General features: G+C 33.9%; 1 protein-coding gene across 1 annotated transcript in view; it reads right to left on the bottom strand.

Annotated features, from left to right (window-relative positions):
- Positions 1-25,621, bottom strand: part of LOC102835640 (regulating synaptic membrane exocytosis protein 1-like) — a 678,398-nt gene that overhangs the window by 215,254 nt on the left and 437,523 nt on the right. Inside the window, 6 exon segments of the mRNA XM_006835784.1 lie at positions 1,450-1,562; positions 4,354-4,400; positions 8,337-8,460; positions 13,244-13,343; positions 17,417-17,527; positions 18,467-18,534. Of these exon segments, the coding sequence (XP_006835847.1) occupies positions 1,450-1,562; positions 4,354-4,400; positions 8,337-8,460; positions 13,244-13,343; positions 17,417-17,527; positions 18,467-18,534 (563 nt within the window).

Below are 25,621 nucleotides of genomic sequence, written 5' to 3'. Positions count from 1 at the left end.
ATAGAGCAGCTGGGGACTTTAGATCCAGAGAGGGAGAAGGACTATGTGCTGAAGACCGGGGGGAGCGGTGTGTGGGGCAGGCTTGCAGGGTATACCCTTTGGTTGGTTGATGATGCATGGAGGGGACTGGAACCACGGCAATGCAATGATATATGATAGAATGAATGTAAAACTAATATTCTCCCATGTAAACTATCATATAATTCACAATAAAACATTCAAAAAAATAACACTAATGATAATTTTTTAAGATGCTAAGGGATGAGGGATATCCTTCCATAGTCCTTATTTGTAACTGGAAATGCCATTTTAAAGTGACTTAATGATTATGTTGTCACGCTAGTTGCTATCCTGTTGACTCTGACTCATAGGAGCTTTATGTATAACATAAGAAATCGTTGCCTGATCCTATGCCAGCCAGCTCCATGCTCTCTGTTATATTTGAGCCATTGTGGTGTGAGAAGGAGCCCTGGTGGCACAGTAGGTTAAATTCTGGGCTGCTAACCACAAGGTGAAGGAGCTCTGGTAGCGCAGTGGTTACGAGTTGGGCTTTGAACCTCAAGGTCAGCAGTTTGAAACTACCAGCTCTTCCGCAGGAGAAAGATGAGGCTTTCTGTTCCAGTAAAGATTTACAGCCTTGGAAACCCTGTACAGGGTCGCTAAGAGTCGGTTCCGACTCCATGGTACATAACAACAACAACCACAAGGTAGGCGGTTTCAACCACCAACTGCTCAGCAAAAGAAAGATAAGACTGTCTGCTCCCGTAAAGATTTACAGTCTCAGAACCCCTAAGGAGTTGTTCTTCTCTGTCCCATAGGGTGGCCATTAGTTCGAATCAACTGGATGGCAGCGGTATGATGTGAGCAACAATGAAGCATCACGAAATGGCCTCATTAATGAGAATATCTTACATTTAGATTTCTTAGGATCCAGGTTCATAATATTATTAAGTGCATGAACATGACTTTCTAAGATTATTATGCCTAACTAATTGGTGTAGCACTATATGATAAACATTAGACTGCTAACTACAAGGTGGGCAGTTCAAATCCACCAGCGACTCCTTGGAAACCCAAACAGGATCACTTTGAGTTGGAACAAACTTGATGGCACTTAACAACAGCAACAATTACCAATTACTTGCCTTAGCAACTTTGATAAAGTAAACAATAAGGATAGATAGTGGATATTTTAATTATGTTATTATTTATAATTTATGTTTCTGTTCAGAGCATCTTGAACATGGCAGGTACTAAATGAATATTTCTGAATAAGTATATAAATAAAATAATGAACAAAACAATGCATGAATAATTGATGAAATAGATCTTAATATGAAATCACTATGTATTTACCATAGGTGTAAAGGAAAGTCAGATATTTTTAAAGACAGATTCAGAATAATGAGTCAGTATAAATGATCTCTAATGTGCACAAAAATTACATACAGAAAGTTGCCCTGGTAAGACTTGTGGGGCATCTTTTAGAGCTCCAGGACTCGTTGGAGAAATAACAGAAATGGAAGGTCTTTCCATCTTCTGAGATTCAAAGGAACTTGAACCTAAAATGAGGGGGGAAATTGTTAAAGTAACTTTTAGTAACATATATGTAAGTGTGGAGAATAAGTCTCTTTTATAAAACTTTACAATGCATCTATTATTTATATAAAATCATGTTCAGTACCATAGACAAGGAAAGAACATATTTTTAGTAGAACAGCTTATACAAGTATTCTGTTTTGTCTTCTATATTAAATGTATTTAAAATTACATAATCCAATACGGTCTTTGTTTTAATATGTAAGACTTTATTTTGTATATATTTGGAAGGCAGTGAGCTGCCTTCCTGTACCCTCAGATATATAGACAAAGGTTTCATATTTTTAATAAAGAAAACAGCAATTGTAATGTTAATAATCTTGGCCAAAGGATCATCTATTGTAAACTGTCATTACTGAGGAGCTACAATGAATGTACTCATATACATATATAGTATAATTTAAGAGTCACATCTAAGTCTACATGTCACAATTGTTTTAAACTCAGTTTTATCAGATATCTCAACTGTGGTCTTAAATATGAATATGAATCTCTTGAGCCTCTGAGTATGCTGCCTTTAATAATTCACATTTAACTTATTTTACCTTTATGCAGAGGAGGCTGGCTCTCTATTCAGTCACTTGGTGAGATTCTGTCTCCCTTTTTAAATTAAAGTTACTTATCTGCCTAGATTACTGCTAAAGTGTAACCTGCTGTAATCAGCAGTGTCTTTAGGAGTCCTGGTGGCATAATGGTTAAGTGCTTGGCTGCTAACGGAAAGTTCAATGATTTGAACTGTGAAAGAGATGTGGCAGTTGGTTTCTGTAAAGACTATAGCCTAGGAAACCAAACCTGTGGGGGAGTTCTACTCTGTCCTCTATCATGCCTATGAGTTGGAATTGACTTTATGGCAATGCGATTTTGTTTTATACAGTATCTATATAATACTATTACACCAGCAGCTATAACCTTACACTATTATACAGTATGTATAGAGTGCTATGTGGTGCTGTTGGTTAAGGTGCCATACTGTAAAGTCGGTATGAACCACAAGGTTGGCGGTTCAAGTTCACCAGCCACTCCCTGGAAACCCTATAAAGGGTAGCTATGAGCCGGAAGTGACTTGACAGCACTTAACAACAACAACAAATACAATGCTGTCTTACCAGTAATTATAACCTTAAACTCAAGTTGTTTATAAATTAGCAAAACCTTTGCTAAGAAATATTGTTGCCTGTGAATATGCTATATACATACTTTTTCTATACTCTAAAACTAAAGCCTAAATTAAGCCACATGGTCATTATTTTATGTCCCCAAAAGACAAGTTTTAATTTTAAGAAACAGTACAATAAAACTCTTTGTTACTACATGTCTTTTATGAGGTATCTTTACAATAATTTTTTCTCAAGGTCCAGTACAAAAACCTTGGTGCTTCTAATAATCAATTTGCTCCTAGTACTGCAGCTAATCAGTTTATTTTTAATTGTATAAATACTATAAACTATGAAATTGGTCCTATTTCTCTCTTTGTATTAATCATCAGAAAGTTCAAGGCCAAATCTGGGCTAATCTCCAGTAGGTATGCAAAACATGAAGGCATGTTATTTTATATACTAATCTAATTTCTGGGTCTTTGCTTTTCCTATACATTTAGTTTCTTCCTCTTTAGTAACAGTACTTGTCTCCCCTTTAAATTACCTTGTATTTTATATTTTTATAAGCTAGGCAAAAGTCTTTTGGAGATCAAATCCATGTATTAATTATTTAATTGATTACCAATCCATTTCAAAGTAAATTTATTTGAGTCACTTCCATATTCACCTCTTCTCTACTATACCCACTAATATCTAAGATAATATCTGATGCTTTGTTAGGATGGATTTAAATGATTTGTTAATGTGCTTATCTTCTTCAGGCTGTTTATAAGACTGAGCTGATTACCAATCACACAGAGGACTCCAGTATCACAACAACTTCTTATAGCCATCCAATAGAACTATTATTGGGTCTATTATATGAACTCTGTGAAGGTAAGGAACCCAGGTGGTGAAGTAGTAAAGAACTCAGCTGCTCACCAAATGGTTGGTGGTCAAAATTCACCAGATGTGAATAGAAGAAAGATGAAGCAGTCTGACTTCCTAAAGATTATAGTCTTGGAAGCTTTCTACCCTGCCCTATAGGAAGGTAATGGGTTAATGGGTAAAGGTCCTGCCTGTTATAATGCAGGAAGCTATTGCTAGTAAATATTTTCATATAACTCGCCCTCTGTCACCATGGGTTCTGCATTCACAGGTTCAACTAACCACCAGCTGAAAATATCGGGGGGGTTGGGGGGAAAAGGGAGCAATTAATGGAGAAAGCTTAGTTCAAAGGCTAAGAGGGAGTGCAAGGTGCTGCTTATATAATATTTACATTGTATTACGTATTATATGTAATCTAGAGATGATTTAATGTATACAAGAGAATGTGTGTAGCTTATGCACAAATATTATACCATTTGATGTAAGGAACTTGAGTACTGTGGATTTTGGTACCCATAGAAAAGAGAGGGGTCCTGTGACCAATCTCCTATGGATGCGGAATGGTGACAGTATTCTCAAAAAAGAAAAAAAGAGTAGAAAAACAAATCTTACAGTAAAACAAACCTCTCTGGAGTTCCTAATTGCTTTCATCCCTAAAATCTAACATCAGCGATGGCATCCATTCATTGGTTTAGTAATACCATTTTATTTAGAACAAATATCTAAGAAAATGGCAAACATTCAATTTAGTTCAATACAACTTATAATAAGAAAGCAATTATATACTCACTGGATTCTAGTGGAGGGTGGGAGCTCTCAGGAATCCTCGGAATGTCACTAAAAGAAACATGGTATGGTAAAGTCCCATTAGGTAAGTTACACTATGTGAAGAAACCACAGACACATTGTGTGTGAGTGGTGTAAACATCCTTTTGGATCTTTACAGGTGTGGAAATGGAAGGGAGTTACAACTAAGGTAACTACTAATGTGCATGAATGTTAAATACCACACATACAGAAAACTGCAGTAAAAAATAAGTTTTTATATATTTAATAGCAAAATACTTTAACATGACAACAATAAGATTAATATTGTGGCTAAAATTGTCACAATATTTTTACTACCAAAACAGCATGTTTTGGAAATAAAGAATGTTAAAGGTAATATTTTACTTCAAGTCAATAAAATCAAAGTGAGACAAATTTTACAAATCAGTAATATGCTTTACAAACACATCTGAAAGAGTTTACTGAATGGAAAGGATGGAAACATCTCTTGATAATAAAAATGATGTGCTGAATATCATGGGCAAAGTTAATAAAAATGAAAAGGATGAATTGCTCTGGAAATTAAAAATGGTTCAAGCTTGCAACAAAAAAAGCCAAAATATTTCATATATGTGAATATATAATAGATATACACATATATACCCTATATAAAGATTCACATCTTTATACTGAATTTATCTCAATATATGGTCATTTACTAGGTGGTTAGAAAGTGACTTGTTAGAACACCCATTCCTGCCACATTCATAAATTACTCTGAAGAAATACTTCATATCACCTCAGCTTAATCCATTATCTATTGTGATCTTACAAACCCTGGGCCAACGTGGTTTGGGAATTACACTACATAGAAATTACTTTATCTCTGCTTTTCCAAATATATTTTAGTATCAATTTAAAGCTATTACAATTATAAACATGACATATTAAAGCAGACTGGAGTTAGCTAGTACCAACAAAATTATCAGAATATTATTAACGAATTACTAACCACTTACCTTGTGACCTAATTTCACTTTGATTTTATTTGCACTTTTTTAGGGTAATGAAAACAAAATAAATTTTCTCTGATTGTTCTCTTACATTCTCATTTTTAATTTTGTGTGCATGGTAATTCTCACAACCACCTGCAATTTAATACTTTCTACAAATACATGTAATATTGTATATTCTATCAAATAATTTCTATTATATATTTTTATCCAAATTAGTTTGTAGAATAATTATGAGACTACTTAGCAACACCTAAAACACAAGAAATCAACATGTATGTTCTGCTAGATATGAGTAGAGTCGACTCAGTGGCAAATAGCAACATGGAAAATTCCTCTAAACTAATCTAGGCAAATAAAATTAATTTCTAAATTCCAAAAAAATCATTTTTTAGACAGAAATAACATTCTGTGAAATTCAATCTCAAAATTCATTGTCAAAATTAGAATCTGAAACTCTGAAACCAGCATTTTAAGCTTTAGATTCCATGTGTCTGTAAAAGATAGATTGTGAAAGCTGTTAAAAATGTTCAACATGATTTTGAAAGAAAAATCTGTAATATTAATTACATCAGTAATATTTTCAGGCATATATTTCCACTTAATGGTTACACAGCCTTCTTAACTGGTTATGTATCAAGTAAGGTGGTAGAATACTTTTAATCAAAATAGAAGCATAGAAGTCAAGGATAGCTATTTGGTAGGTTGGCAAAAATGGTTAACACCTCATGATGCCTAGTCTTTCTCAGACTGTGCTGATTTCTCTGTGTGTATACATTATAGTAAGGAGCTCTGGTAGCGTAGTGGTTACGAATCGGACTGCGAACCTTAAGGTCAGCGGTTCGAAACTACCAGCCGCTCCGCGGGAGAAAGATGAGGCTTTCTACTCCCGTAAAGATTTACACCCTCGGAAACCCTGTACAGGGTCGCTATGGGTCGGACCCGACTCGATGGCACCCAACAACAACAACAACAACATACATTATAGTTGGGGTTGCTCTAGGAACCTCTATGCTACTGTATCTGTAAATGAACTGTGAATAAATACTGCCTTCTGCCTTAAATGAATCACATTTGCAGAACAGAATAATTATTAATATATATATATATATGGAATTATTCTAACAATTTTCTATTAACTGGAAAGTTGATGCCAGCTTTATTACTTACATGTAATCCTTGTATTCGTCAGCTTTAGAATCCATAACAATTTAGGGTTTGGCTATGCATAGTATTACTTTTAAAATTATTTTCAAACAAAGTAAAAAATATGAAAATGTCTCATTCCAGTCTGCTTTAATTGTCTTAGGTTTCCAAGTCATCATGAATCAGATTTTATTACTTTTAAACTTCTACATATCTAAATGTATTTATCAAGGTGTACACACTTTATTTTAATTTTATATTTTATATACTTTTGATTCATTTTCCAATTTACTTACCTCTTTTCCAGCCTTATATTTACCTTAGCACTAAACACATGTTATATAAAACTAGTGTAAATTATAGTGTTGTTATTTTCTAATCTGTATGGAAATGTACAATATTTTTACTTCTAATAAGCACCACTTAAGAATTAGTTATAAAGCTAACCTTCATTTTACAGTTGTGTATATATATATATATATATATATATATATATATACACACACATATATTGAGTTCTGGTGTGGCACTGTAGGATAATGCTGCACTCGACCGCAAGATTGGTTTGAACTGCAAGGTCGGCAGTTCAAAACAACAGCAGCTCCTCAAATATCTTATACAGGGTCGCTATGGGTCAGAACTGACTCAACAGCACTTGACAATAACAACATGTATACATATAAATAAATAAGTATATATACACATATATATGTATATATATAAATATTTTTTGATTTTATGATCATGTATTCCAGTCCTTTGAGAATTAGGATAATTATATTTTCTTGTGTGTGTTGCACTGACATATATCCATGAGGTCAAAAAAATTTAAATGATCACTTTTTCAACACAAAATGTCTTGGAATAATGGGTCTATAATCTGGTAGCATAGTGGGTACAAATTGAGCTGCGAACCACAAGGTCAGCAGTTAAAAACCACCAGCTGTTCCGCGGGAGAAAGATGAGGCTTTCTGCTCCCGTAAAGATTTACAGCCTTGGAAACCCGGTTCAGGGTCGCTATGGGTCGGAACCGACTTGACGGCACTTAATAGCAGCAACAATATTTAGGAGAATAGGAAAAAAAAATACTCCCAAGAATACAGTGAAACATTAACTCAATTATAATGAGATGGACAAAATGTCTCCTAAAATGATTGACTGGCAAAATAAGTATTTATTTTGGACTATGTGGGTTTGCCAATATAGAGAATTCTATGCACAGTTATGAAAATATCCTATTGGTTGTAGATAACTAAATTTTGGTTAAAATTTAGGTTTTCAAAATAGCATATGAAATTATTAGATCCAATAAAAATGCTACAATATTTCATACTTCTTGTTTGATTTTTAAATAAAGTTGAAACTACCCACGGGCAAAGACATATATAAAAAATTCTGTTCTTAGTTGAATAATGAATGTAAAACTTAGGTAGACATATGAAATCATTATTATTTAAATATCATAAGAAGATGAGCTTACAAGTAATTCTTTTAAGGGAAATTATTGTTGTTTGTTATTAAAGGAAATAGTTCTCATTAAATCAGATTTTAAAAAAATAAGTAGTTCTGGATTAAAAGAAAATATTTTAATGTTATATTTCACTTGTAAAAAATACCTATTAATACCTTTTGATATAACAATGTCAAAATGTGGAGCTTCTAAAATGTAATGAAGAAAATTCAGTATTCAAATGCAAAAAAAATTTCAAAAAGTAAAATGTATGCCCATAACTGAAGAAAAACTATCCATGTTAACATGTATTGAATGAATGTATCACCTTCTTTTTTTAACCCTGCTTATACATGTAATTTACTAAACTTAAGAAGTAAGTTTTTTTAGCCTTACCCAATAGGCCTTGAAACAATAATTTCAACTTGAGGTTCTGATTTTGATTCTAAAATAATGTTGTAAACTTCTTCATTTGTAGCTCCCGGCAGGGGTTTACCATTCCATTCTAGAACTTCATCCCCTTGAATTTAAAAAAAAGGGTATTTTTTTACCTTATATATTCTGCTTATTTTTTCTTATCTTTTTTTTCTTTTCTATCAAAGAAATGCAAAACATTTACAAATAGTTTAATTCTCTAGGCTCTGGTCTTGAAAGTAAATGGACTGTCATATAATGTGAGCTAATTGGTTCTTCTAAACATCTTTTTCCTTTCCTTACTTTTCCCATCAGAATATTACTGGACACTGAAAACAGTATAATAGAAAACTAACTTTATCTTTTGAGATATACCAGAAAAAATATAAAAGAATTTCATGCTATGGGATGGAACTTGCACAGCCTATTTGGAAACATTAAAAAATAAGAATTAGCAGCATGCCCTCCATAGATAGAATCAATGTAGGTGGATCTATATGTGAAGGATTCTTATTAAACTCTTTATTGAAATAATTTTATTTTTGTCAGAGACAGAAATTAACATTTGTTAGCATGAATTTTCCAATTCTAAGTCATGCTTTATTGTCTTTACCAGATGTACAACAGAATAAAAATGCATGAAAGGATTTGAATTCACACCCATAGGGTAACGCAGGTAGCTTAATGGCAAGATTACAAGCAAGCAGATGTAAAACTGTTGCATGACAGTTAACCCAATTCCAGATGTTCACAACAAACATGTTCTATACATAATAAATATATATTTGTTACCATTAAAGTACAAATAGAATGTATTCATAAAATCATAAATAATAACAGAACTTATTAATTTATTATATATTCTAAGATTGAACAAAGACAGTAATAGGATGTGCCTAAAAAGATTTGGGCTGATAACATGTTATTACTTTAGATTTTAGATTTTCATCATAGAACATTAGTAAACAAACATATTTTCATAAATATGAATTTCCATAAATATTTAGACTAGTGTTAGGACCAAAGGGTTCTAGGCCTGGAACCTTAAATTGTCAACGGCAAGCCCAGTGAATTATTCCAGCCTCAGTGGTACCTTGAGATGTCTTAATATTTGATGCTTGTGCTTATGTGTTATTCTTAGTGCCTAGACCATTTCAGTAGCTAAGGAAATACGTGTTGAGCCAAAAAGAGAAAATCGTTTTTACATATTTTAAAGCTAGATGTAAATACAAATATCAGGTCTTTATAAAATCAAACAGATTTTTTGCTTTTGTTTACTAAGACTTTAAAAGTGACTCATCTGCCCCACCTCCAGGTAGTTCCCAATGGAAAAATAAATAAACAAATCTTTGAAAAGCATATAATGCTGTTTCAGTTTAATAAAAGTGTCTGATTAGTACCAATAGTTTATTGATTTCTGTTAGAATGAAGCAATTAGCTAGCAAAGTTTTTTTAAAATAGGCATTGAGGCTATTTCACTTTTTAAAAACAAGAAAAAAGATAAAATAATTTCAAATAAAAGTATATCAGAAATATTTTCAATTTATTTGACCAAAGGAAAAATGTTTATGTTGTGACTCCATACATATTATAAGCATGTCTATATGTAAGGAGCTCTGGTAGTGTAGTGGTTACGAATTGGGCTGCAAACCGCAAAGTTAGCAGTTGGAAACTACCAGCTGTTCCGTGGGAGAAAGATGAGGCTTTCTGCTCCCATAAAGATTTCCAGCCTTGGAAACCAGGTACAGGGTCGCTCTGAGTCAGACCGACTCCACGGCACACAACAACTACAATATATGTATGTAAATATATCTATAAACTAGAAAATATTTCACAAAACAATACTTACCCTGATGATTTTCTTTCTATTATGTATGTTGATATTTCTATTCTATTATGCTCTGTTTCATTACTTTTTTAATGCTGAATACAAGCCATTCAATTTATTTTTACTATCCAGCGATGAGTTGCAAACATTTTGCAATAGTACTTAATAATAAAATTCCCTTTAAACAGATCAAACTGGAGGCAAAACTTTCAATATAAAATTACCTTAATGTACGTACTTATTTGTTTTCTCAACAGGAACTCCTAAGTCAGGATTTATTGATAGAGCCATACAGGAGATTCATTTTAGGGACAGAAGATGGACTAGTAGTAACAGGGAATTAGTCATTACTGCTCCAGATGGAAAATCGGGAAACATTTCAGAATTTAGACAACACCAGATGAGTTTTGAAAAGTGGAAAGGATTTTCACATGTAAAGTGAAAGGTAGTGGAAGTGACTGAAGAGTTAGAAAAAGATAAAGTTACAAACCTTTGACTTCCATAAACAACAACTGGGAGACACTGAGGAGTAGGTCACTGTCAATTTTGTTTTAAAGGGATGAACTTAATAGCAGAGTACATGAACTTGAGGGGGTTATGACTAGAGAAAGCTAAGGAAAGATTAAGATGACAAATGTTGAATATAGGTCATACTGATTAATAGAGCTGTAGTTTTATAAGTTAATGATAACGTATTTCAAGACAGAAAAAAAAAAAGTGGTTCTGAAGTCATAATGATAACATAGATAATATGTGGTCTAATTTACAAAAAACACTTTTTTTCCCCCTTAAATGCATCACTTACTTAAAGTGAAAAGTGCACTTATCCATTTTAGCATTTTAACTTTAACATTTTTAGGTTCCAGGCTCATAAATGTATTAAATAAATGAAAGGATTCACTAAGGGACATTTTATTTAGAGAAACCCTTTCATTTACTACTTAAGTATTCTATTAATATACACAGACCAAAATCAAAAGTCATTACACTTATAATCTGATACACAAATTCAAATCTTTGTTCAAATATTAGCATAGTCAGAGTTATAATACTTTGCGAGGTTTAAATTTGAGTCATCAAACAAGCAAAGACTCAGTTCACAGACAGAATCACTCTTGATAAAGTACGCATTATTTTCTTGTTGAATCATAATTTCACTGATCCTCCATGTAGGCCAATGGAAACAAGAGTCAAGAAACCATGTGACATATTGCAATAGGTAAATCCGCTGCAAGGCACCTTATTCAAAGTGATAAGGAGCAAAGATGGAAATTTGAAAAATAAGGTGTGTCTGATCTAAGCCATGGTATTTTTAATCACCTCATATGCATGCTAAAGTTAGGCAATGAATAAGGAAAACCAGAAAAAAATCTATGCATTATGATTATGGTGTTGTAGAAGAATATTGAATATACCATGCACTTCCAGAAGACTGTATAAATCTGTCTACAAGAAGCATAGCCAGAATACACCTCAGAAGTGAAGACAGTGAGGCTTTGCCTCACATACATTGGATATGTTATCAGAAGTGACTAGTCTCTGTAGAAGGATATCATACTTGATAGAGTAGAGGACCACCAAAAAAGTGAAATGTCTTCAATACATGGACTAACACAGTGACTACAGGAGTAAACTTAAACACAGTAACAACTATGAGGCTGGTACAGGATTGAGCAGTGTTTTCTTCTGTTATATATAGGGTTGTCAAGAGTAGGAATTGATTGGATAGTGGCAGACAATAAAACAGTGCATCTCTATGCATCTCCCAACTGTATGATATATGGAAAGATACCAGACTGCTAACTGCAAGGTCTGTTGTTCAAACTCAAGAGCGGCTCCTAAAAACCCTACAGGGTCATTGGGAGTCAAAACCAACTCTTAGCAACAGCAAATCCTTGATTTGTGCTTTCTTCCTATACAAAACCTCCATTGCAAGTCTCCACCAAAGAAAAACCTAAAATTATTTTGAAGTGATACAATGGCAATCCAACATCAAAAGTTTCTCTAAGGGTACAAGAATATATTCCTAAATAAAGGTCTCAAGAACTATAGTCTTAAATAAATATTAAAAATATAGACTGCAGTGTTCTTTTTATTTGTTATGAGTTATTAAGCCCAGTCAACTCTGTTATCTCTGTAATTGCCTGGCAAATATATAAGCAGACACTTTAATCAAAAGACATCAACTAAATTCTAAAGTACTAAACATCATGCAAACCAATGTTTATGTGACCTAACTATAAAGAAAAGTAAACAATTGATCAAAAATAGATTTAAATGTATGCTGCTGCAATATATGGGACATTTGAATACAATCAAACAATTTTACTATGTTATGTTAAAGTTACAAAAGCAATATAATGAAAATTTCCAAATGCCAAAATATGTAAATTAAAAAATATTATATAATCTGCATAAGAAATGCATGATTATGCTTTATTAAACACATTGCTCTTGAATAAGTGTATTGGGGCACTCTGAAAAACTTAAGGAAACCTAGTGGCATAGTAGTTACAATGCTTGACTGCAAAGTAAAAGGTCAATGGTTCAAACATACCAGCAGTTCCCTGGCAGTTTGTGTCTGTAAAAACTTACAGGAATGCTACTCTGTGGGGAAACACAGTGGGGCAATGCTACTCTGTCCCACAGGATTGCTATGAGCTGGAATCTACTCAACTGCAATGGGTGAGTTTATGAAAAACTACTGTAACTGAACTATAGATACATATACTGAGTTACCTTTTTCACAAAGCTTAAATGTTTAAGATTCTGAAGTTTTGTTACAATTTATGCTACAATCAATTAGCATTACTTCAGTACTTCACATCTATTTTACAGAAATTTAAAAAAATCCATACTTATTCTCCCCCAAATTACAATTGATCTTTGATGCTAACATATTATTGTAAAAGGTTAAGTATACAAATAGGAAAAATGTTTTATCCATATATTAAAATATGTTATCTATTTAATTTACTTATATACAACTTACCCAAAATTGAAAGCCACCAATTCATGCAGGGACAACTAATTGTTTAAAATGTAAAAAAAGAAACTTTACCTGCTCTTAGGTGTCCAACTACATCTGCTAGGCTACCCTTCTTTACTTTGGTGATGAAGGCACCAAGGCGTCCTAAGTCAGTCATTTTTCCTCCAACAACCTGGATAATTATAAATTTATAAGTTCCCAAGTCTCATATTGAAAAAGAAATCCATTAGTTTGAGAATTACTCCTGTAGCCTGCTATGATGCACTTAGAATTCAGTGCAGAGACATTAATGGAGCAATAAATATTTTTGATCCAAGGAACTGGCATGGCAGTATAGTTTTGAGAAGAAAGCAAAATCTTATTAAATTAGAGATAACTGTGACACCTGGTGTGGCATGGTAGGCTAAGCATATAAGCACTGGACTATAAGATCAGTCTGAATAGCAAGGTTGGTGGCTCAAACTTACTAGCCACTCCTCAGAAACTCTATACAGGGTTGCTATGAGTCAAAACCAACTCAAAGGTACTTAATAACAACAATGTATCCCGAGGAAGTTTATGTACTAATTCCTTCCATTAGTCTAACAATATATAAGGCCACCATGACTAATGTATACAGGCAATCCCAGGTTATGAATGAGATTGGTTCCTCACTGCTTCAGAATTTGTCAGACCTTTGAATAGGTTCTGCCCAGTTCAGTCACAGCTGAGAAAGTGTCAAGGGCACAAACATTAATTTTTTCAAAATTATGGTGAACTGGAAAGAAAACAACAGGAAAAAATAACCTATTGAAGCCTTGCTAGAAACTTAATCTCCCTCACATTGCACAGCAACCAAATCTCTTTCCCTCAGATTTCCAAGCACAGTCCATGACAGCTCTGAACCACTCAAAGACGGTGGCCTCCTGTTCAAACATAGTGGCTAATTGTACAATAATCCAACCTCACATTAAGCTCCTCATTATGCCTCTTCTAAGTCTCCCTTGAGCTGCCAAAAGAACCAATAGATCCATTTTAGAAGAAGTGCAGCCAGAGTGCTCCTTGGAGGCCAAGATGGCCAAACTACGTCTCTCATACTTTGGACATATCGTCAGGAAGGAACAGCCGCTAGAGAAGGATATCATGCTTGGTAAGATGGAGGGTCAGAGAAAAAGAAGAAGACCCCCAACAAGATGGATTGGCCAGGTGGCAGCATTGATGGACTCAAGTGTGGCAACAGTAGTGAGGTTGGCCCAGGATCAGACATTGTTTTGTTCTGCTGTGCATAGGGTCGCTATGGGTCGGTTCCAACTTGATGGCACCTAACAACAAGTCTCCCATTCCAGAGCTTCAACTGGTAATTTTTCCCATTCCAGGCACCATGCCTAATTTGCCAAATTATAAAACTTACTATCTTACTCTGTCAGCTATGACAGAACTCGTTCAAAGGGCTAGCAGGTGTTGTTCTTTAAGCCAAACCTTTGCAGCCCAGGGATCTGCCTGTTGACTTAGAAGACTGGTGTCATGTCTTTGATAATTTACTATAAAACAGCAAGTGTTTATACTGTTTACATGGTGGCTTATTGCTTTTTGTACTCTAAATTTATGCCTGCATTTGAATTATTATTTTAATGAGGGTGAATCAAAAAATAACTGCACTCTGGTTACATTAAAATGCCTGCCTATGTCCACAGCTGATGACAACATTGAGCATGCACTTGAAATGATTCTGTGAAAATGAACACGTGACAGTGAATTGTGTGGCAAATCAGTTATGGTTCTGCCTATGAAATAATCAATGAGACTTGAGTTTCAAAAAGTTTATGTGAGATGGGTACTGAAACAACTCACAGAGAGCATACACAGAAGCATTTGGACATCTGCAAACAAAATTTGGACTGATACTTGAAGGGAGGTAAATGTGTATTTTTAAAAAAATCATTACTGGTGACGAGAAATGGATCCATTCCTATACGCCTGACAGCAAATGACAGAATATGGAAGGGGAACATCCTCAATCTCCAACCAAGAAAAAGTTCAAAAGTCAACCATCAGCTGGAAAGTTGATGCTTTTAAGTTTCTGGGATTCTCAAGGGCCAGTATTGGAATACTGTCAGGAAAAAACGTGCAACAATCAATAGTGCTCATTACAGTGAGATGCTCAATGAAGAGCTGAACCCTAGAACTCAGATTAAAAACAAAAAGCATCATGACAATGTATGACAATGCACATCTGCACACATCTTCCCACTACTGACACTCTGTGTATGACACTCTGAAAAAACTTTGTTTTCAGGTGTTAAAACATCCTCCCTATAGGCCTGATCTTGTTCCATTGGACTTTTACCTGTTTGGTCCTCTGAAAGCATCATTTCAAGGATAAAGAGTCACCTCTGGTGAAGAAGTGAAGACAGTGGTGCATTCATGGCTTGCAGCTCAGCCTAATGCAATTTTTAAATAAGGTAATATGAAAGTTTGTTGACAGATGGACATGTATTGAAAACAGAAATTATGTTGAAAATAAATGTATTTGTCTTTTCTAAAAGTTGATTAAAATAAATTCTATAGCCAGAGTGTGGATAATTTTTGACTCACCCTTATATATGTAGGTTATGCCCCATTACCGGATCACATCTTTATCTCTCTTGTATATTTGTAGTTAGATGTAGATCTAAGACCAAAGAGGCTAGAAATTCAAACCAAGAACAGAATACTGTGGAGAAACAATTTACCATAATGTAAAGAGAAATAGCATATGTGTATGTCTCTCTGCTTCACATATGTATCTGTTCCTACCAGACCCCAAAGTCTGATGTATATAACTGAATAACACTTTCAGTTAGATTTCCCACAATAGCTAAAACTAATATAATAATTTTTTTTTAACTTATCCCAATGCAGAGGCTCAAATATACATAATGAAAAGGGGGTGGTATTATCAAAGGTTGAAGTTGGTTCACAAATTTTAGGGACAAGTACATTAGTGGAGGTAACCAGAATTATTCTATAATAAGAAAGATTAATGGTAATAATCAGTAAGATGACACTATTAAGAGCATTAACTGAGTGTTGCCGTTGGATTGATATTCAATAATTTTGAAGTCTAACTATCACTACTGTAACACAACCTTTCAGCACATAACAATTTTAAAGCAGCATCAGTGTTTCAGTTTCCAAGCAAACCATGTGATTTAACACACAAACACATAACACAAAACTACATATATGTATACTTATATATACATACATATATATATATATGGGAGTCCTGGTGTGGTGCTGTGGGCTAATGTGTCAGACTGCAAAGTCATTTCAACTGCAAGGTTGGCAGTTCAAGCTCACCAGATGCTCCTTGGAAACCCTATACAGGGTCGCTATGGGTCGGAATTGATTTGACGGCACTTAACAGCAACAACAACAACAACAACTATATATATATATATGGTTTTGTGTTAAATCACATGGTTTACATATATATCTATATATATGTAAACCATGTGATATATATATATATAGTTTTGTGTTTGTGTTATGGCATCCTAATAGCTCAGCGATTAAACACTCAGCTGATAACCAACAGGTTGACAGTTCAAACTCAACCCGCCATTTCACAGGAGAAAAATATGGTATTTTGGTACAGTCAAGATTACAGCGTTGGAAACTCTATGGGTTTCCACTCTGTCCTATCAGGTTGCTATGAGTTGGAATCAACTCTACAGCAATGAGATTATATGTATAAAAGTGTATGTATGGATAATTTTTATAGTAAAGCATAATCTTTTATAATATATTAGATTCTCTTTGTTAGAATTAAATTATTTTTAATAAATATTTTAAATACACATTTTACTCTTTTGGCATTACCATCAATGCTATTGAATTAGAAAACAATCTCTTCAATGACATTTTATATTGTTTGCAAGAATGGTAGTGGATTTGATTTTCAGCCAAGATAAAACAAAAGAATGCAGTCCATAATAACTAAAATTCTGTAAATTGTAACATCATCCTTGAAACATATTCTAGTTTTTATATATTATATTGTACTTTTAGAGCCCATTTTTATGCTATCCTAATAAAATGATGCATAGAATTTAACTCATAATAAACCTACCATAAAATATCAACATGTTAACAAAGACATAATCACTATGGAGACTCTTCTGGAAAGGAGAGAAATTTTTTTTAAAAATCAGAAACTTTACTGAATGCAATTTATGCACTGTAATTTGTTCCTCAAAAAACATTTCAAAGCTGCATACTTACTTTCAGACCCAATAATGCACCTGATTCTTTGGGCATGGTTGTTCTCTTGTTAAGAATAACACGTCCAATTAAACGGTCTCCCTCTTTAGATGGCTGCCACGTTACAGGATGCTATTAAAAATTAGCAAAGATTAAAAAAAAAAAAACCCACAATTTGCTTTCTTTCCAATAAACACACAGTTGGATCATGGTGCAATTTACTCAGATGAAAAACATTCTGGAGGAAATTCTTCATTCTGCTGGGCTTATAGTAATTCATTCAGAGCTATATTTTATTTGCATGAGATAGTGATTATCCTAAATACTACTAAAAGTAATTAGCAATGAATCACATGACTAAAAAATGGTTCTGAAATAAAATTACTTGAAATATAAATATATCTAATATACAGAAATCTGATTCTGTAATTTGAGTTGTTCTTAATTATTAATTAGATAGTGTCTTATTTACTTTTGTTCAAGAAGCCCTCATGCTATGGATAAGCACTGGACTGCTAAGCACAAAGTTGTCAATTCACACCCACCAGTCACTTTGCAGGACAAAGATGAGGGTTTCTGCTTACCTAAAGATTTACAGTCTTGGAAACCTTGCATAGGGTCGCTATGAGTCTGAGTTGGCATAATGGCAGTGGGTTTGGTTTGGGTTTTAGATATATTCATTACCTATTCATTACATTTTATTTTATTTGAAATTTGTTATAATTATTTGCTAATAACTCTTTAACTGCATTTTCTTCAAAACTATGGTGATAGTGTGTTAAGGAGTCGGTTCTGATTCACAGCTACCCTGTGTAGAGTTTCCAAGGCTGTAAATCTTATAGGAGCAGAAAGTGTCATCTTTCTTCAGCAAAACAGCTGGTAGTTTCAAACTGCTGACCTTGAGATTAGCAGTCCAACTTGTAACCACTATGTTACCAGAGCTCCTGGAAATTAAATCAACGTTTTTTCTAATACAATGTATAATAGAGCTGACCGTTTATGACACATCAAGTTAAGGATAAAGGACAACATACAATATCCCTGAATTTCAAACACTCCCAGAAGGCTTACCGAACTAATAGGTGATGCTTCCCGGCTGTGCCACGTGGCAGGATCCAACCAATAATAATCCAAATCACCTATACAACAGAAAAGTGTAATAGTGTTTAAAATGTACCACTTTACATATGATTTCTTTAATCTAAAAGTAAAGGGTTATGAATATCATAATCTTGAGTGTGTACATGCAAGAATGATGCACATCTACATTGCAAAGACCAGAATAACTGAAATAAATGTAGGTTAAGAATACACTTTATACAATGGTAAGGCTACCTTTCTCTAGAGTAAATCAGCATAGAATCATTTACACATCAAAAGCACAGAATAAGCCTAACCTCTCCTTGCAGCCTAAGAGCTATTCATACCAAGACACAGCCTGCCACCTAGTGAAGCTGAATAGAATTTTATTCATTGAGCTTAAGTACTGAAATTCACTGTCACCCTTTCTACTCTTCTGATCTGTATCATATGTTTCAAAGTTATTCTCTAGTCTCTATCCTGGTCATTCTCATCTGAAAATCATGACAGATTATTTTTTTAAAAAGACATGATGATACATAAACTTAATAAGAGTAACTTTTGGCACAAGAGTGCATATACAAATGACAAGAGTATTTGATTTTACTAAGGGTGTAAAAATAATTATTCTAATTTGTAAACATGAATTTCTAAATCTTGTTTTTTTTAACATTAAAACTATAATGCCAAAGAAAGCATGTGAGGAAGAAAGGGGAATTTTCATGGAAAGCAGCAGCACTTTAAGTATTTGCAGAAGAAGAAAGACCAGAGAAGAAATGAACATGAGAACTGAATATTAGGGAAGGGAGGGAATAAGTCACCTTTCACATCAGAAATATCAAATTAAATTAATAAAATTTTTCTCTCCAGGGAACATGAAAGAGAAAAAAAACTGTTTGAAGAAAGCATGCTAGCAAACAGTGAGATATCTAGCTGACCACTGGAAACGTATGTTTGGCTGACATCTGTAAAAGTCATTAAGGGAATAATTTTTATGTAGAGAAAAGACATGGAACAGATAGGCACTATAAAAGAAATAAAAAGCAAATAAAATAAAGGTTTGAAATCTGAAGGTATTAAAAATCCATACACTTTAATTTCTTAGCAGCTGCTTTCCCTTTTCCTGAATTATCTTTGTTACATAATTATCTAAAATACTAAAATGTTTTTCAAACTTTTCATGTAGATAGCAGCAGTACATACTACAAATGAGGTGTCTATTAGAAATTGCATTAGCAAAAACTATATTCTGGTAAAATTTAATCCACATGGAGTACATATGCCTTTCAAAATTGTACACTTTAAAATTGGATACATGGCTTGGGCATCAAAGGTTATAAATGTCCAGTCTTCTACTGGAATACCTCAGGTAATGGACTATAAGAAAGATGTGAATGAAAATACTTTCCCTACTACATTTATTATTTATAATAACTTCACATGTTTCCCTTTAAAGTCTCTGTCTTTAGCATTATGACACCATTTCTCTAGAAAGTATACATTAACAGGAATAAAATTGAACTTACTAAGTAGCAAACACAAATGTTTCTTATTATTCAAATGATCATTACTGTAATTTATGAAACTTTCTAACATTTCGGCTACCTAGTAATGAGACCTGATGATTTCTTAAGTGCTAATTTGTTTTTTAAAACTGTGATAATTAATACAACCACTTGGTGGGTTGGGGCTGTAAGGCTTCCCTGCAGGAAAAAGGGGTGGGGGAAAGTTATAGTGTTAAAACTGCTTTGGTAAGTCTTTCAGGTGTTAAAAAAAAATCATCCTATTTTAAGGACTTCAAGAAAAGAATAATCTGAATCCCTCAATAATATATATGACTCATGTCTTAAAATGTGTACTCTTTGGAATCCATCTCTGGCCCATACCTTAGTGTCTGATACAGTAGCTGAAGTCTATATTTCACTCATTATATCTTAAATAGATCAAACTATACATGTATGGTGATGTATGGTGAATGGTTACTGTGAGAAAGTGCTGTTCATAGGCAAAGATAATCAAACATTGATGTTTCCAGGAAATTTTGGTGATGATACTCATCAAATTCTTTGTTATTAAAACACTACATTCAAGCAGTGGGATCCTATCATCTATAAACTTTGTAGTATAATGATCTTAAATAGAAAGACTAGTGGTTACGAATCGGGCTGTGAATCTTAAGGTCAGCGGTTCGAAACTGCCAGCTGCTCCGCGGGAGAAAGATGAGGCTTTCTACTCCCGTAAAGATTTACACCCTCGGAAACCCTGTACAGGGTCGCTATGGGTCGGAACCGACTCGACGGCACTTAACAACAACAACAACTGAGCATATATGAGTTTTTATTGTCAGATGTCTACCCAAGTTTTTTTCCCAAGTTCATCAGGTGATTATAATGTGCACCCAGCAATATTATTTCATTATCCTGCAAAGATACTACAGATTTCACAGCTAACCAAAGTTCTTTACCAATCTTGGCCATCCATAGTACTGTAAATTAAAAACAAGTTTTTAAAATTTCCAGTAGATTCTGACTCATAATATCCTTGTGTATTACAAAGTAGAACTGTTCCATAGAGTTTTCTTGGCTGGAATCTTTAACAAAGGTGGCACAGTTGACTAAGTGCTGGGTTACTAAACTAAAGATCAGTGATTCCAATCCACCAGGCACTCCATGGAGGAAGACGAGGTAGTCTACTTCCTTAAAGATTTACAGTCTTGGAAATTCTATGGAGCAGTTCTAGTCTTTCTGATGGGTCAACTCATAGCAGTGAGTTTGGGGTTTGGAGTATTTAACAAGGCAGATTAGCAGGCCTTTCTTTCAAGACACCTCTGGTAGATTCAAACTGCCAAACTTTAGGTAAGTTGTTGTTGTTCTATGCTATGGAGACTGTTCTGACCCATAGTGCAAACCATTTGAACCACCGTAGTATTTCAGACGCATACTAAAAATTGTTAAAAATGTAAATATAAAAAAAGTTTCAGCTTATATTTGTATATTTTAGTATATACACACAGTCTCTTTTATGCTCTGTACAATACTAAGAGTTTTCGTATTGATAATTTCATTCAGTCATTAAAATATAAAATATTGCTTTACAAAAAATAAACTGTAAAAATCTAAGCATAAGTTTCAAGTTATACTCATATTTGTTTATTTCCATGTGATGACTAAATTTTAAAGATTTTATTGACTTAACTACCTTCGGATTTATTTATAACTTGTATTTCTCCATTATTAATAGTTAAAGCAATATTCGACAATACTCCTAAAATATTCAGAATCTAATGTTTCAATACATAACATTTTCTTTATTTTTCTGATAGATAATTAAAAATATTGACTTCCATGATTCAAAGCTACAAAATGACAAATTGATAAACTACTTTTATAATTGATATAAAAACATTTTAGTTATATATTCAATATAATAAAGAAATTAATTCATTATTATCATTCATTTAGACTTAGAAAATACATCAGGTAATGGAATTTATTAAAGATGTTCAAGTTCTTAACTAGTCAAGTTCAATGAAGTATAATTTGAATTTACTTTTTATGAAGACTTTCAAAAACAAACTTTTTTCTAATAACTTGCTTAAAAAGTGGTAGGTTAATTAAACTTAATAAACAAGTACACAATTTTCAATTCACAAATTATAATCAGATAAATGACTTAAGCCTTCCTTAAAGAGAATTAGCTGTTCCTAAACCAATTGATTGTTGCTGTTATGTGCTGTTGAGTTGGTTCCGACCCACTGTGACCATGTATAGGGCTTCCAAGGAGCAGCTGGTAAGCTTTAACAGCTGACCTTGTGGTTGATACCAACTTTGCAGTCCAGCGCAACAACCCACAGTGAAACATGCATCTCTATGATTTGAAATTTTTGGTATTATGGTGTTGAATGTAAGAGTACAAAGGGTTCCAATATATCAAACTAATTCAATAAAAATACCTTCAAAGTAATATATGTACATGATTGGGAGTATGTGGGTATTTTACAATTGTAAAGGATAAAGTCATAACTTTAACATCACAAATGAAATTTCTGTTAAATTTTCTGTTATTATGAGTTACACATGACCAAGTAGAATGTGTATCTAAAAAGCAGGTAGTAAAGAAAAGGTGAACTGTAATAAAGACTTTAGGGAATAGAAAATTTGGACTACTTCCTTGTCTCTAGCAAAATTACACAGCATATTTTTATCACCATTATAATAAATGATGATAAAAGACAGAACTCAAACCAATTCCATGACTGACTCACAACTACTAATACATATCCATAATTATTCTACGTACCACCTCAAAAAAAAAAAAAATTGTTCTTCCTGAATAAAATATTACTGGCATTTCAAAAAAAATTCAGAGCACAAAACTCAGAAGAATCATTCCCTCTCAGAAATCTCGTACACCTTCAAAAGTATATGTATATATCCTCTACAGATGAAGTGTACTGGCACAAAATTGAAATAGGATGAATTCTGACCTACTTTATCCCACTACTCATCTATCAGTTTGTTGTACTACAGTGGCTTGCATGTTGCTGTGATTTTAAAAGCTATGCCACAGGTATTTTAAAAACCAGCAGGGTCACCTATGGTGGACAGTTTTCAGCTGAGCTTCCAAACTAAGACGGACTAGGAAGAGACAGACTATTTCCAAATATTTTGTCACTGAAAACCATATGAGCAGCAGGGAAACACTTTCATATAGCACCAGAATACTGATTATTGAAATATGATGAAGAGAGCACCAGTGTATTGTCAGATATAGTGCTGGAAAATGAGCCCCTCAGGTTGGAAGGCACTCAAAATAAGACTGGGGAAAAGCTGCCTCCTCAAAATAGAGTTAACAGTGATGGCGTGAATGGAGTAAAGCCTTCAGGACCTTCAATGGCTGATGGGACATAACTCAAAATGAAGAAAACAGCTGTAACATACACTAATAATCAGAACATGGAATATATGATGTATGAACCTAGGAAAACTGGAAACTATCAAAAAATATATGGAACACATAAACATCAATGAGCTGAAATGGACTGGTATTGGCCATTTTGAACCTGAAAATCATGGTTTACTATGCCGGGAATTACAAACTAAAAAGGAATGGTGTCACATTCATCATCAAAAAGTACATTTCAAGATCTGGCTTGAAGTACAATGCTGTTGGTAATAGGATTAATATCCATACACCTGCAAGAAAGACAAGTTAATACCACCATAACTCATATAAATGCACCAACCACTAAAGTCAGTGATTCAGTCAGAAATTCATCAAACATACAATCAAGATGTACTGATAATTACTGGCGATTGGACTGCAAAGCTTAGAAACAAAAAGGAATGATCAGTAGTTGGAAAATATGGCCTTAGTGAGAGAAATGATGCTGGAGATCGCACGATAGAATTTTGCAAGATCAATGACTTCTTCATTGCAAATACATTTTTTAAAACTACATAAAAGGTAACGATGCACATGGACCTCACCAGATGGAATACAAAGACATCAAATTGACTGCATCTCTGGGAATAGTCAGTAGAAAAGCTCCATATCATAGACAAAACAAGGCTAGGAACAGAATGTGGAACAGACCATCAATTGCTCACATGAGAGTTCAGGCAGAACCTGAAGAAAATTAAAGCAAGTTCACAACAGCCAAAATAAGAACTTGAACATATGCCAAATGAAATCAGGTATCATCTAAAGAACATAACTGACATATTACACACTAAAGGAAGAAGACCAGAAGAGTTATGGGATAAAATCAAGAACATCATACAAGAAGAAAGTAAAAAGTCATTAAGAAGACAAGAAAGAAGATAAAGACCAAAATGGATGTTAGGAACTTGAAACTTGCTCTCCAGCAGAGAGATGCTAAAGCAAAAGGAAGAAATGAGGAGGTAAAATTGCTGAATAGAAAATGTCAAATGTCAGCTTGAGAAGACAAAGTCAAATATAACAAAATGTGCAAAGACTTGGTTAGAAAACCAAAGGAGAAGAACTCTCTTAGCATTTCTCAAGCTATTGTTCTTAAGTGCCATCAACTCAGTACCGACCCATAGTGACCTTATGCACAGCAGAACGAAACATTGCCCAATTCTGGGCCAACCTCAAAATTTAAGCCTCAATGAGCAATATTGAAGGATTCAATGGGCAAAATACTGAATGATGCAGAAAGCAGCCAAAAAAGATGTAAGGAATATACAGAGACATCCTACCAAAAATAAATGGTTGACATTCAACCATTTGAAGAGGTAGCACATGATCAAGAACTAATGATACCTAAGGAAGGAGTCCAAGGTGCATTTAAGGCATTTGGAAAAGAACAAAGCTCTGGGATTTGATGGAATACAAATTGAAATCTTTGAACAAACTGATGCAGCACTGGAGGCATTCATTCATCTATGCCAAGACAGTTTAGAAGACAGCTACCTGGCCAACAGATTGAAAGAGATCCATATTTGTGCCTATACCAAAGTGAGGTGACCCAATGGAATACGGAAACCATAGGACAATATCATTAATATTGCATGCAAGTAAAAATGGCTGCAAAATTAATTTGATAGAAAACTACCAGAATTTCAAGTCAAATTCAGAAGAGGTTGTAGAGCAAGGGACTTCATTGCTGACATGAGATGGAGCTTTGCTAAAAGCAGAGAATACCAGAAAGATGTTTACCTATACTTTATTGAGAGTCCTGATGTGGCGCTGTGGGTTAATGTGCCACACTGCAAAGCCATTTTAACTGCAAGTTTGGTGGTTCAAGCTCACCAGCTGCTCCTCGGAAACCCTATACAGGGTCCCCATGCGTCGGAACCAACTCAACAGTACTTAAAAACAACAGTATTTTATTGACTAAGCAAAGGTTTTTGATTGTGTGGGTTATGACAAGCTATGGACAACATTGCAGAGAATGAGTATTCTGAAACACTTAACTGTGGTCATAAGGAACTTATACACAGACCAAGAGGCAGCTGTTCCAACAGAACAAGAAAACACTGAATGGTTTAAAATTAGGAAAGGTGTGTGCCCCAGTTGTATTATTTCATTATACTTTTTAAATCTGTACAGCTCAGCACATAATACAAGAAACTGGATTTTATGATAAAGAATGTGACATTAGACTGAAGGAAGACTATTAAC

The sequence above is a fragment of the Chrysochloris asiatica genome, unplaced genomic scaffold (genome assembly GCF_000296735.1).
Source record: "Chrysochloris asiatica unplaced genomic scaffold, ChrAsi1.0 scaffold00019, whole genome shotgun sequence".
Classification (NCBI taxonomy): Eukaryota; Metazoa; Chordata; class Mammalia; order Afrosoricida; family Chrysochloridae; genus Chrysochloris; species Chrysochloris asiatica.
This window is presented reverse-complemented; position numbering and strand designations above follow the sequence as displayed.